This window comes from Engystomops pustulosus, chromosome 3, assembly GCF_040894005.1.
Source record: "Engystomops pustulosus chromosome 3, aEngPut4.maternal, whole genome shotgun sequence".
Classification (NCBI taxonomy): domain Eukaryota; kingdom Metazoa; phylum Chordata; class Amphibia; order Anura; family Leptodactylidae; genus Engystomops; species Engystomops pustulosus.
The window spans coordinates 152,021,647-152,034,669 of NC_092413.1; the positions used below are offsets into that span (position 1 = coordinate 152,021,647).

Below are 13,023 nucleotides of genomic sequence, written 5' to 3' on the forward strand. Positions count from 1 at the left end.
TAGCACCGTGCCAGAATACATGAAGGTGTCAATATTCACAGAAGAGCTTCCTTTAGAATGTTATACAGAAAATGGGTGATGCTTCATGTTCAAAGCAATATGGGATCCATTATGTACCAAGCTGTACAAAAATGGTTCTACAAAATCTTTCTGTAACACAAGCAGATTTTTAAAAGATTTGATAGTGATCAGTGGAGCGAATGTTTGTCTCAACTAGACAATGGATATTCACATCAGGGAAAATGTTGTATTTTGGAAAATGGAGTATACATGTACAATACTTGTACAGCGCCGGTCATAACCGCCCCTCCCACTACAGCTACAGATCTACTACAGCTGTCCCAAGAAGATAGAAAGACACATACACATGCTCCGGTTACCGTGTTAGGCTGGGTTCACTACGTCGTGTTCCATATGTTGTGAGAACTCCGGGGGGCAATTGGGTGTTTCACCAGTGAAGTCCCTATCCATATGAGGTCTCCACCCCTCTAGCAAGCCTGGAAGAGGGATGTCATACGCTGCATTCGGCCCCCATATGCTACTATTGCCTCCGCTGCTCCCCCCCGGGGGGCAGGGGGGAGCAGGATGGAAAGACATAGCTTGTTGTGTCTTTACATCCTGCATTTTTCACTGGATGCAACATATAGGGGCAGATTTACTTACCCGGCCCATTCGCGATCCAGCGGCGCGTTCTCTGCACAGGATTCGGGTCCGGCTGGGATTTAAGATGGTAGTTCCTCCGCCGTCCACCAGGTGGCGCTGCAGCGCCGAAAATAATCTTAACGCCCCGGAATGCACCATCCCATAGAAGGTGAAGGTGAGCGCTCCCCAAGCGACACATTTTCGGTTTTTAAATGCGGCGGTTTTTCCGAATACGTCGGGTTTTCGTTCGGCCACGCCCCCCCCATTTCTGTCGCGCGCATGCCGGCCCCGATGCGCCACAATCCGATCGCGTGCGCCAAAAACCCGGGGCAATTCATGTACAAGCGGCGCAAATCGGAAATATTCGGGTAACACGTCGGGAAAACGCGAATCGGGCCCTTAGTAAATGACCCCCATAGTGGTCAGGCAGAGGCAATAACTAAGCCTATGTCTGCCACAAGTCAATGTATACACTCAGCAGGAATAGCTCCCAACTTATACACTGAGTGTATACATTGACTTAGAGGCTGCCACTCGGTCAGGCAATGTATACACTCAGTAAATAAGTTGGGAGCTTACCCTACTGATATTTGCACTGAGCGTATACAGAAAATGTGATGTAACCCAACCTCAGTGGTGAGTAGCAGCTGATGACCCTCATGGAAACTTACAATAATTGAAATCTAAACCTCGAAATGTGACAAAGTAAAAATGTAGTGTAGTAAAAGTACCTTTACGGATAACCCTATTGTCTAAACTAAACCAAAACCATATCTTGTCTGGCTTTACTTTAATTCTCGACATGTAGACCTGTGCGTGACGTGAAGACAGATAATATATTAATAATGGAAACCCGCAGTAATCTTACACTGGCAGTCTTTCAGCGGCAACACAGCATGCCCTGAGTGCAAATTAAATGAAGTAATCAATGGAAAATCTAAGTGCATGTTCTAGATAAAGTGAAATGAATTCCTTTGCTACAATATGCTTTCATAAAACAGGAGAAGGAAGTGTAAAGGCGTTCCATTAAAAGCTGTAGGTCCACTGAGCGATTGTACCAACTGAGATGGCAATCACTCACAGCTCAGCTTTCATTTTTCCACAGGAGTTTATAAAATGAAAGCTGAGCTCTCATGGGTTGCCATGAGCAACTAGAACAGGTTAGCCCTCAGACACTTCTGATAAATCTCCCTTTATGCTCCATGTTATAAAGGGTAGAAAAAGAAGAGGAGGAATTCAGTGGACTAAATGCTTACAAGTCCAGTGTACACAATTGGAAATATACATCACTCCTTGGGGATGACAAGTAGGATGCTGCTCCTTTATATAGTATAACAATAACGTGGCACTCCAAAATGATGCAATAAATCCTTTTTTTCTGATGAACAATATTATATATTTTTTAAAGGCAGTCCAAGGGTTACGTACAAGGTAGGTTCTTTGCGTTGTTCTTAAGTTGAATTTGTATGCAAGTCGGAACTGTATATTTTATAAACTGTAACCCTGCCCAAATTTTTTTTTGGTCTCTGTGACAATTGGATTTTAAAAAAATGTTGGATTGGCATGAGAACCTTGATTAACAATAAAACTTTATTACAGACACCAACTGTTATATCTCTTTATTGTAGCCTAGGCCAAAGTATAGTAAATTACCAACATCCAGAGGTCAGTTTGTAACTAGGGGTCGTCTGTAAGTCAGGTGTTCTCAAGTAGGGGAGGGGACCAATATATACCGTATATATATATATATATTTTTTTTTTTTTTATTTTTTTTTTTATTACACACACACACATACATATATACACACAATTTGAGGTTTCAATCAAAAATATGACCTTCCTTCAGAAATTTTGTGGCCAGCCCGTGGCTATAGTTGGCGGTGGCATCATTAGGTAAAGCAGTATACAAACCGCATACGAGAAGGTGCTCAAATGTTAAGCAGGGAGGCTAGTCTTACAAAGAAAAAGGAAGTGGAACAAAAAAAGTAGAGGGAAGTTGGCATCATGCCACTTCCAGTTTCTGGTTGGTGCAGCCATATTGGAGACCGCATGCATCCTTGATCTTCCCTCTACTTTTTTCGCTCCACTTCCTTTTTCTTTATAACACCGGCCACCTTGCATACCGTTTGAGCATCTTTGCATATGCTGTTTGTATACTGCTTTACCTCCTGATGCCACCAAGTACAGCCATGGGATGGACACGTACTTCTTTCTTCACAAACTACATACAACAAGATTAGTTTGTGGAGTTAAGGATCAGTAGCTTCTACCACATTGGGGAGACTCTTTAGACAGGTTGTCTCTATGGAAACCAGAAATGTTTGCGTCTTATACACTTTAAAGTCTTTCAGCTCCCAAATCTCCAAAGTGAATAAGCATGAAGTAAGGCACAGCCAAGTAAAAAGTAAAAGTGAGCTAACAACGATATCAGTGTATCAGTGAGTAAAAAGGGGGACTTTCTACATTTACTGTGACCTGCATTATTTCTGAAAGCAACTTTATATTCCCACTAGACTAATATGTGGAACCAATGGTTAAACAGCACTACAGTGCACTAGCTTCTGCGTAGATCAAAATGCAGAGAAAAATTACAAAGGCTGGAGAAGCTGAATGGGTAATGTACAGCGAAGCCGGGGCGACCGAAGAGGTGAAGCTTTTCCAAATGCCTTTTGTACATGTGCTATACTTTCTATAGGGAATACCCAGTACATGTGTATAAGATTTAAGGTTTAAAGCTATTTTTTTGAGAATTGAATAGAGCAGGTGATAATAGTAAACTCCGTAAAATACTTCATAGTGAAGCAGCTTCTCTGCGTCTTCTTCTTTAAGCCTTCTTAGGTCTGTTCATTTCAAATGGATAAGGACAACTCTGCGCACTGTCTAAACAACCAAGCATTGAGGAGTCTGTATAGTTCCTGAATAAAAACTGAAAGTGTAGTGCTGCTTTAGGAGAAAACCATGCTGAGGAAAAATTAAAAGGGAAGTAGTAGTGGATTATAATGTAGGTGGTTTGGGCCACCCAACCACCCACCAAGTTTGATACTTCCCTGAAAAGGGACCTCCAGCCCTGACATCCAGATACACAAGTCCTAGCTCTACACACACAGTTATATAAGAGTCCATCCAAGATCTCAGAAAGTCCTCAAAATGTCCTTAAACTTCAGAATTGAAAGTGGACCCAAAGCACTTCCCCCTCCTTTTCCAAGAAATATGGTGCCATATGTAGTCAGTAAATTTTAAACCACTAATTATACAAAATATTGGACTTACCCATAAGACAATTAAGCTTTCTGGAAACAAAAATTGTGCCAGTGTTCCTTATCGATATTTTATTGAAAAAAAATGAGCATTCATTCTGTGCACCATGATCCAGATTTCAATTACATTTCCACTATCTCCCAAACCAAGTGTTAAAAGCACTAGATACTGTATGCACAGTAAAATCAGACTGCAGCAAGCCATGTATTTAGCACAATGGACAATGAATGACAACACCATCCGCATGTGTCTGTAAGTCATGCACTGCACGATTAAGCTTACCTAACACCTCTCTAACATAAATTATTTTTACCTTCTCAACTTTACCTCGTGCTTTAACACATACATACAAAAATACCAGTAAACAGTTCTGAACAGTTCTAATCCACCGTACACCATTCTGTTTAATGTATAATGATTAATGTAGACGAGAAAACCTAAATGGAAATAGTTAATAAAGTGGATCAGTTTGTTTCAGAGCTTTCAGTTACCATCAACCAATAATATAACCTGTCATACAGTAGTAATATAGTAAGCTTCACACACAGTATTCTGTTTAGTATTTTTTCTGTATGCCCCACTCCTGATTTTGGCTTACAAATACAGATGTTGAATACTGACCATGTAACGCTAGTACTACCATTAAAATAGTTGCATGCATCCCCAAAATTTGCCTTAGATATCTATCACTTATTAAGCTCATTGGGCCAAAAGCTATCCTTTCCAATAGCCCAACCTTGGGTATGAGCATATCAGCATGCTTTTACAAAAGAGTTACTGTTTTTTCCCATCAAAAACACTGAATCTTCCATCCTCTCTGGGTATTGTCCCAGATCTTACTTGATGGCAAATACCAAACATGTTAGACTTTCAGATGATATCAAGAAAATACTACTGCATACCTGCCAGGAGCGCCGAATTGGCCAGACTGCCTACATCCGCCAAGATAATCCTCTTCTGGCTCAACAAATTGACAGTGGTTGTGCCACCCACGACTACAATTGTGAAGTCTATAAAAGGCCCAGTTTTGCTAACAAGAAGTTTCGGAGTATGCTATACGTAAATCACTGGAAGTCCCAAATTCTGTCTTACTGTGTTAAGCTGGATTCACAGGAACGATTGCCCGCTGGGCCGGCATATGTCCGACGACATGGAGAGGAGGAGGGGTGACCCCTCCCCTTTCTATAGCGATACATTGAGTATGGTGCCGTAACACAGGGAAAGAGAAGAAAAAATTGCTGGCCTGTGGGGGACGCATGTTCTGCTGCAAGCTTGCAGCCGTACATATGTCCCACTATGCTTGTGTGAATGTAGCCTTACAATGTTTTTAGGTAACTGCTTAAAGGGTAGGACAAAGTAAAAAAAAAAAAAAAAAACTGCAAAAAGGAAGGAACATCCGGAAAAAAAATGGAAATAAAACATGCAAAACAAGGGCAAATAAGCAGAAACAACAATGTACTAGAATTTTTGCTATTGTTTTCATGTACTGTATTTCGGATGCAGGTGATAAATTGGTGTTAAAGCTGAATGGACGTATCCATTTGCCACTAATTTCCAAGAGTATTCTGATCTTGAGTCGAGTGTAACACCAGATGCAATAACTCATAACAACACGTGTGTGTGTGTCAGATTAACCCTCCCTGTAAAAATAAATATATGGTTAAAAAAAAAAACCCATTAAGTAAGCATTACAACCATCCCTACATATTCCTCACCATGCCTGATTGAGAAGGTATGTAAAGATTTCCCGACAGGTACTGTATGCAAAGATGATGTCCAATCTTTCACACAAGCCAAGTCCGACACATTGAAGATTCTGCTGCACAGGCGCACCTTCTAGCTCTTGACCAGCATCCTCTCCTGGGCTTGGGGCACTTGAATTCTTGTGTATGCATTGCCTATGTTGCCTATAGGCTGAGGTCTTCCGGGAAGGTGGGACTTGAATGTGGCAAATAGGAAGCATATTATTATTCCTGTCTCCAAGTGGAACAGCTCATTAGCAAAAAGAATACTGTTACTGTAGCATGATAGACGTACAGAAGCCTCTCCATACGCTGCTGGACTCCACATGTGGTGCACTATAAGGAATTGGTGGGTAAGTGGACGTCTCTCCACAACATTGGCCATCCTGGATGCACTGCAAACAACCAACTACAGCCAAGCATAGTGATGATCACATGACATTCCCAGGTGCAGGACATGTGATGTGGACATGTGACCAGCGGCCATCTTCTGTCCTGTGTCTGCTCCGTGTGGAGAAAATCAACGGACAGATTAAAGGGCCAGTAGCATTTTAACTCTTCATTACAGTCTATGTCACCAGCATTTTACTGCTAATCGGAGCAAAATTTTAAATAGCAACTAATTACATATTTACTTAGATTTTAATTACCCATTTGCATGTGAATTATGCTTACTCCTGGAAAACCCCTTTAACAATATTTGTAATGGTATGTCTTAGCATAAACCCAATGCAGATGTAAAGTTACCCAAATATTACAAATGCAGTGCTCAATTAAATAGTTAAATAATTTACTACTGAACAGAGAACACAGAAATTCTAAGGAAGACAAGCCCCTCATGTAAAATTGTCAGGCTGATCAGTAGAGTATAACAGGACAATACAGACTACTGATTCTACATGTAATGTGCATACAAAGTTCTGCTTCTCAAACCGTAATACTACCCAGAGCTTGATGCCATAAAGCAAGATGATGAAAGAATAATGAGAAAGGAGAAAACTGCCAATGGGTAAAATAGAGCAAGCTCTATGAAGAAGAGATAGATACTTTCTATCAGAAAACCAGTTACGAGCAAACATAAAAGCTACATAACCCAGCATGCTCCATTATTCCATTACATTGAAAAGAGATTGTAGAAACATAGCAAGCAGTATATAAGACACCAGTAAACTGATGCCCGTCTCTCCAACTACCAGCATATTGCAGTTATAATTGCACATCTGCTATAAAGATACACATTAAAACACAATTTATGTGACTAATGATGCTACACATATAAGAACCGGCACACACATTAATAAAATATTCTAAGAGAGTTGGAAAGTGTTGATCTTATTCACACAAACCATGATCCTCGCCTGAACATCAGTGTAAACACTGAGCACTAGCCCGAGTGGAAACACTTGCAAGGTCTATTCCTTCTATTTGATCGACAAATGTTTATATGCATTAATCGCTGTCTGGGCTCCCAATTGTCTGGCATCGCCCTATAGGTTTCATGATACATTTTAACATTTCATAAAATACACTCATTACGGATAATGTCCCCTTCACAAAAACATTGACCCTCAGGAGATGGTAATTTTTAAAATGTTTTTTAAAGTGTCATGTTCTAGAAGCAATAACTTTTAAAAATACAAAATGTGGACGGAAAAGGAAGGCGTCCTTCGGCACCAGCTTAGGTAAAAAGTCTTCAAAGTTTATTCATAGCAAAAAAGTGATAAAAACAAATAACATTTTGAAAAAATAACAAAATATGATAAAAGCATGTTTGTACAAACAGGACTGGGTAATTATAATAATGCAACTTTTAAAAATGTTCCCCAACAATATAACTTGTTGAGATCTTGACATGTGGCATTTTTAAAATGGTAACATTTTGATATATGAAAGGGGTTGTCCAGGGATAAAGAAAAACAAAAACTGATATGATATGACTGGGACTTCAGTGAATCACAGATAACTTTCTATGCTGCTTCTATCAGTCTTCTGTCCTAGTGCCATTATTTGGCCCCCGTGTCAGATTTGAACAGCTCTGAGCTACATTCTCTCCTATAGTAGACTACACCATTATGGACCCATTTACTCTCATGCAAGTCATGTGAGTGGATTAAAACTGGTGCCGGTTTCCCTGCACAGTCAGATGATGATAAATTTTATGGTGTCAGTGTACAGTCCAGAACTAGAGATGAGCAGACTTAAAGTCCACACTCGGTCCAGATGTATTTCCGGATTAGCTGCCGAACAGCAAATACGGTAAATGAACGTGTCTAGTTACTAGCTGTGTCCATGGTCAGGACAGCACGGATACAAGAAGGGGCTGAAGTCTAATATTAGTCACAGCTGTGTTAGCCTAAAAAAACTTGTAGATACACACCTCAATCATTTCATTGTCCATTACACAGTAATAAATAGGAAAGATTTAAAAAAAAAAAAAAAAACCGTAAAATGTAGGAACGCATTCCACAAGAACGGATTTGCCTTTATTATTATAAGTGCTGAGGACTAGAGGAAGCACCAAGCACATTTTTATACTGTGGAAAGACACATGCACTGACAAGTAATGATTCCACAACATACAGTAGTTAATTTTTAAAACGGGTATTTATCAGAGAACAGAGAACATTCATTTCAATTCTTTACACTCCAACTGTCTCCATAGCAGCAGAACAGAAATTATGTGAGAAAATTAAATGTTCTGTTGTTGCATTGTACTGAATCCCACTTGGAAAAGAAATTCTGTAACATTCATTCACAGCTTAAAGGTTATAAAGTTTTCTAAGAAATTAAACATCCTTATTTTATTAAAAAATAAATAAATAAATAATAGCAATGCTACCATAAACAGAGTGCCCCTTGTTGCTACCATTTATATTGTATCTGAAGTGTATTTGTTTTTTTATTTTTAAATTCAAAATGTGTCCTAGTTCCCAAAAGTTTTTAAAAAGGCGATTAAATTCTTTGCTTCTGCATACAGCCAACTTATATGCAACTATCCTCTGTAATGAACAACATCCAAAGCAAAATTCACACTTGTGTTTTAAATATTGCCACGGATAACACTCATATCAATGGAAGTTAATAGAAATTTAGTAATCAGTGCCAGACGACTGCTGCCAAGATAAATAAAATTAAAAAAAATTCTCAGCCCAGCTAACTAGTCAGGCCACAATTACAAGACATACATTTTCACTTCTTCTTTCTCCTGGAGATAAAGTTTACCTTAACTCCTCAAGGACACAGTATTTTTGTCATTTTTTACTTCCAAAAAACTACAACTTTTTTATTGATTTGTAAAGCGCTACGGAATTTGATGGCGCTATATAGGAATATTATTATTATTATGCTTCCATGTACAGAGCTGTATGATGGCAACAAATTGTGCTTCCTACTGATGCTATTTTATATTCCACGCTGTATACTTGGAAGCTGGAAAAAAATTCAATTTTCCAATGTGTCAAAAGGGACAAAAATGTCACCATTTTCTTTTCTTTTTACCAAAAAAAAATTCTTAAGTTTGCCATACTCTGATGCCAATTACTTTTTTTGTGGCACATGATGAGAATTTAATTGCTACAATTTTGGGGACTATACAACCTTTTGATCACTTTTTATTAAAAATAATGTTGTTTTGCAAAATGGCGATTTTGACGCCATTTTAAATTATGGGGTTCTCTGCTGGGAATAACCAATTTTTATATTTTGATAGATGGGGCATTTTGGGTCAAGACGATACAAAGCATCCTTATGTTTTTTTTTTTTCATTTTTAGATCAGTTATAAGGAAAGGGGGCAATTTTGATTTAGGTTTTTATTAAAAAACACAAAAAAAACCCTGTATTTTTAGAACCTCTAGGCAACAATCAGACCCAAAATGCCGGCAAACTTGGGAAGCCAGTACTGACCTCTGGGCCCCTGAAGGGAGCAGAGGGAGAAAAAAAGTTATGAAGCCTCAGGCAATATGGCTGCTGACCCCAAAGTCAGAAGATACAGGGTCAGAAACCTGGGGCAACTGAAATTGTGCACACCAGGACTGATAGAGACAGGCTGGAATTATTTTTGTTAAATGCTGTATTTTTGTTACTAACAGGGAATTATAGAATGTGTTATTTTGTTATCCTGAGTATATTTAAGAAACTTGTCTTCATGGGAATACCCCTTTAATGGGAACTTTTAAAATCTGTCCTGGTTATATAATGGAAATACAGTTTTGAGCCAAGCATCGGTAGCTCCATAGTTGTATTGAGGATAGGGATATCAAATCTCTCTCCCTCCCCCATACCTTTCCCCCTGCCAACGGACTTTTGCAAAGTTACCCTAGTAACCTTTTCTCTTCTGGTGAAAAAAAAAAACAACTCCAGCTATTTAGACCGTAACTTGGTATAGGTCTGTTTTGATTTGAGACCCATTTTTCTATTCTAAAAACCTCCAGCCAAAATAGACTTGGTTATCCGTTTCCAAAAAGCAAGTGAGGGTGGATCCGGGGAGGTCCATTTTACAAAACCTGGGAAGGAACAACAGTCTTTTGGCTACATCTTTCCCTTTACCCAAACACACATCCCCTTGCCAAATACCCAAAACACAAAATCATAAAATCCAGGGAATTTAGGAATACAGCACCTCTACCTACTACCAACTACCTTAATGATTTCTACCCAGTAGTTTTTAACTAACGGGCAAACCATAAGATATGAACATCATCAGCATTCTCCCTACCACATCTTTTAGGCGTGTTATATGTTCTTTGAAGTATGGACAACTGAGCCAGCCGCTGTGCAGGAATCTTTAGTATCCTACTAATATCTCTGCAGGTGTCTGACCAGTCCTGGTCTTCTAAAACCCCCACTTCCCCTACCCATTTAATCACTCATTTCTAACTAAAATATATTCTTTCCCCTAAATAACAATATTTTGATGCTTTCTGTAGAATAGATTTAACATAAAAAATGTTTTTTTCTTTTCACAGCATATAAGGAATCAGACTTACTGAGCTGTAGAGGAATCCTTCACCATTCATCGACACGTAGAGTCCTGCCTTAACTCCTTGTATTGCAACTACTCGGAGGCCCACAGGAATTAGATTGAAGAGGGCTGCAGTGAAAACACAAAAGATAAAACTCAATCTACCATTAATTTAAAAATGTAATTAGCATTTGTAATATAGGTTAATCGCATCAAATCTTCAAGTCTTTATCCATTACTATAGTGTATGCAGATTATCCTTGGAGAATCTCAGTAACAAAATGTAAAATTTTAAATTTAAAAAACACCCATTAGTATTACATCACATTACCAGAATGTAAAATGAGGAACCCAAATGTCCAAAGGAAACAGATGCTTTTTGTCAAAGATTGGAATAATATTTTGCCATTTGTACTTAAAACTTCATGGCTTTTATGGGGTTTACCAGAGGAATAAAATTCCACCCCGAAGGGCTGGAACAGGCACATAAAAGAAATCTAAAGTCACCCCTTCTTATATCATTACCATAAATACCAGGTGCTCTCTGGTCTCTATTGTGTGGTCCCTTTTCAGCAAAGCAGATTAAGTCTTGAAATGCCCACAGAGCCAATTGACAGAATGGCTATTACCAGGTATGAGGTACTGTGGGTCGAAAGCACTCCCTCGGTTTTGGAGCAGTTGCATAGAGGAATCAACGATTTGATACTTTCTTTTTTTTTTAATCCATTCTGCCCATTGCTGTAAAATTTTATTCAGCTGGAAAATTAATTTAAAGGGAACCTGTCACCAGAAATGTCAATTCTCACCTGGCGACAGGTTCCAATAGCCTATGTTATACTGAATGTTATACCAAAATTGTCTGTCAGCATTCTGAATCATTTTGGGGCTTAGTAACTGTTTATTTACACAAGCTGAGTCCCTGGTAGCAGCATGTAGTGAGTCCCTAGGCAGGGGCAGCTGCGGCCTGTGTGTGCGCCTGTGTCTCCTCATGTATTCTTCCTCTCCTATAGACCATCCCCCTCTGCCTGCTCAATGCACATGACACGAAGTGGGGCAGGGAGCTAGAGGAGTGTGAAAGAGGAGACACAAGCTTCAGCTGCCTTCCTCTCAGGACTTACACACTGCTGCCATGAAGCACTACATTACCTGATGGTTGAATTTTTGCTCCCTCTCTAAATCTTAAAAGGACATCTACCATCAGTTTACTGATGGTTCCTTAGGACTTTCTTGTTGTAACTCTGTATCCCACGTTCGCAGAAATATATAGTGCTAAGTTATGCCAATTAGTCTGGGGCGCTCCGGCTACGTCACCCCAGCACCTCAGAGAGCTTATGAGAGCACACCCCCGGTACCGCAAGATGCCCCATCAGTCACCCATCTATGCGCTTGAGGGGAGGGGGGGATGTAACCGCTATGGGGGGGGGGGGGGGGGGGGGGAGAGTGCATACATTAAAATACAAGGCTCCGAGGTGCTCGAGTGACGCAGCCTAGGCTCACGAGGCTAATTAACATAACATAGATAACTATATTTCTCACTAGGACACATTCACCATCACTAAACTGATGGTAGATGTGCTTTAATAAAAACCTTAACCACTTCCCACTAATGCCCTTTTTCTTTTTTGCATTGGCATTTTCTGCCCCCCTTCTTTTAAAATCTACATCTTTTTTTCTGTGTATGGAGCTTTAAAAGGTCCTTTTTTGTATTTCCTAATGGCTGTATTTAATCTTCCATGCCATGTGCTAGAAAAAAAATAAATAAAAATGTTGTGAACTTGACAAAAAAAAAAATGCATTCATGTGGGCTCTGTGTGTTTACACCTTTTTACCATGCGCATCAAATGTTTTTAAGAACTAAGGCTAGAGAGGTCCACATTAGATAAGCATTAAATACATATAAAGTGCTGCAGTATATGGCCCAGTACCCATCAATGCATATGAATGAAAACCAGTGTACAAAGTAATGATGAGCACTGTTACAGTACCAAGAAATTGTTCCTGGAGAGGGGAGTATAGACGCCCCCCGCATATCGCTCACTAAATGGGCTTTGTCAGGGGATAGCAGCATCAAGATCGCGCTGTCCTTAAATAGCCCCTGCCACTATGGTGGAGTGCGGTGCTGCACTCAGCTGTATTCCACCATAGTGGCAGGAGGTATTTAACTCCTTAAGGACCAGGCCCTTTTTGTTTTTGCATCTTTATTTTTCACTCCCCACCTACAAAAATCTATAACTTCTTTATTTTTCCATGTAAAGAGCTGTGATGGGTTGTTTTCTGCGTAACAAATTGCACTTCATAGTGGTGGTATTTAACCCCTTGCCGCTCTGCGCCGTAGCTGTACTGCGCTGAGTCACGCGAATAGCGCTCAGTGCAGTACAGCTACTGCGCAGAGACGATGCCGGTTCAGCGCTGTACAGAAG

General features: G+C 39.7%; 1 protein-coding gene across 4 annotated transcripts in view; it reads right to left on the reverse strand.

Annotated features, from left to right (window-relative positions):
• The window catches only part of FGF12 (fibroblast growth factor 12), a 346,268-nt gene that overhangs the window by 103,039 nt on the left and 230,206 nt on the right, over window positions 1-13,023 (reverse strand). For all 4 annotated transcript variants that reach the window (XM_072142591.1, XM_072142590.1, XM_072142589.1 and 1 more), the window contains one exon: window positions 10,629-10,732. In XM_072142591.1, coding sequence (XP_071998692.1) covers window positions 10,629-10,732 — 104 coding nt within the window. The remainder of the gene's footprint in view (window positions 1-10,628; window positions 10,733-13,023) is intronic.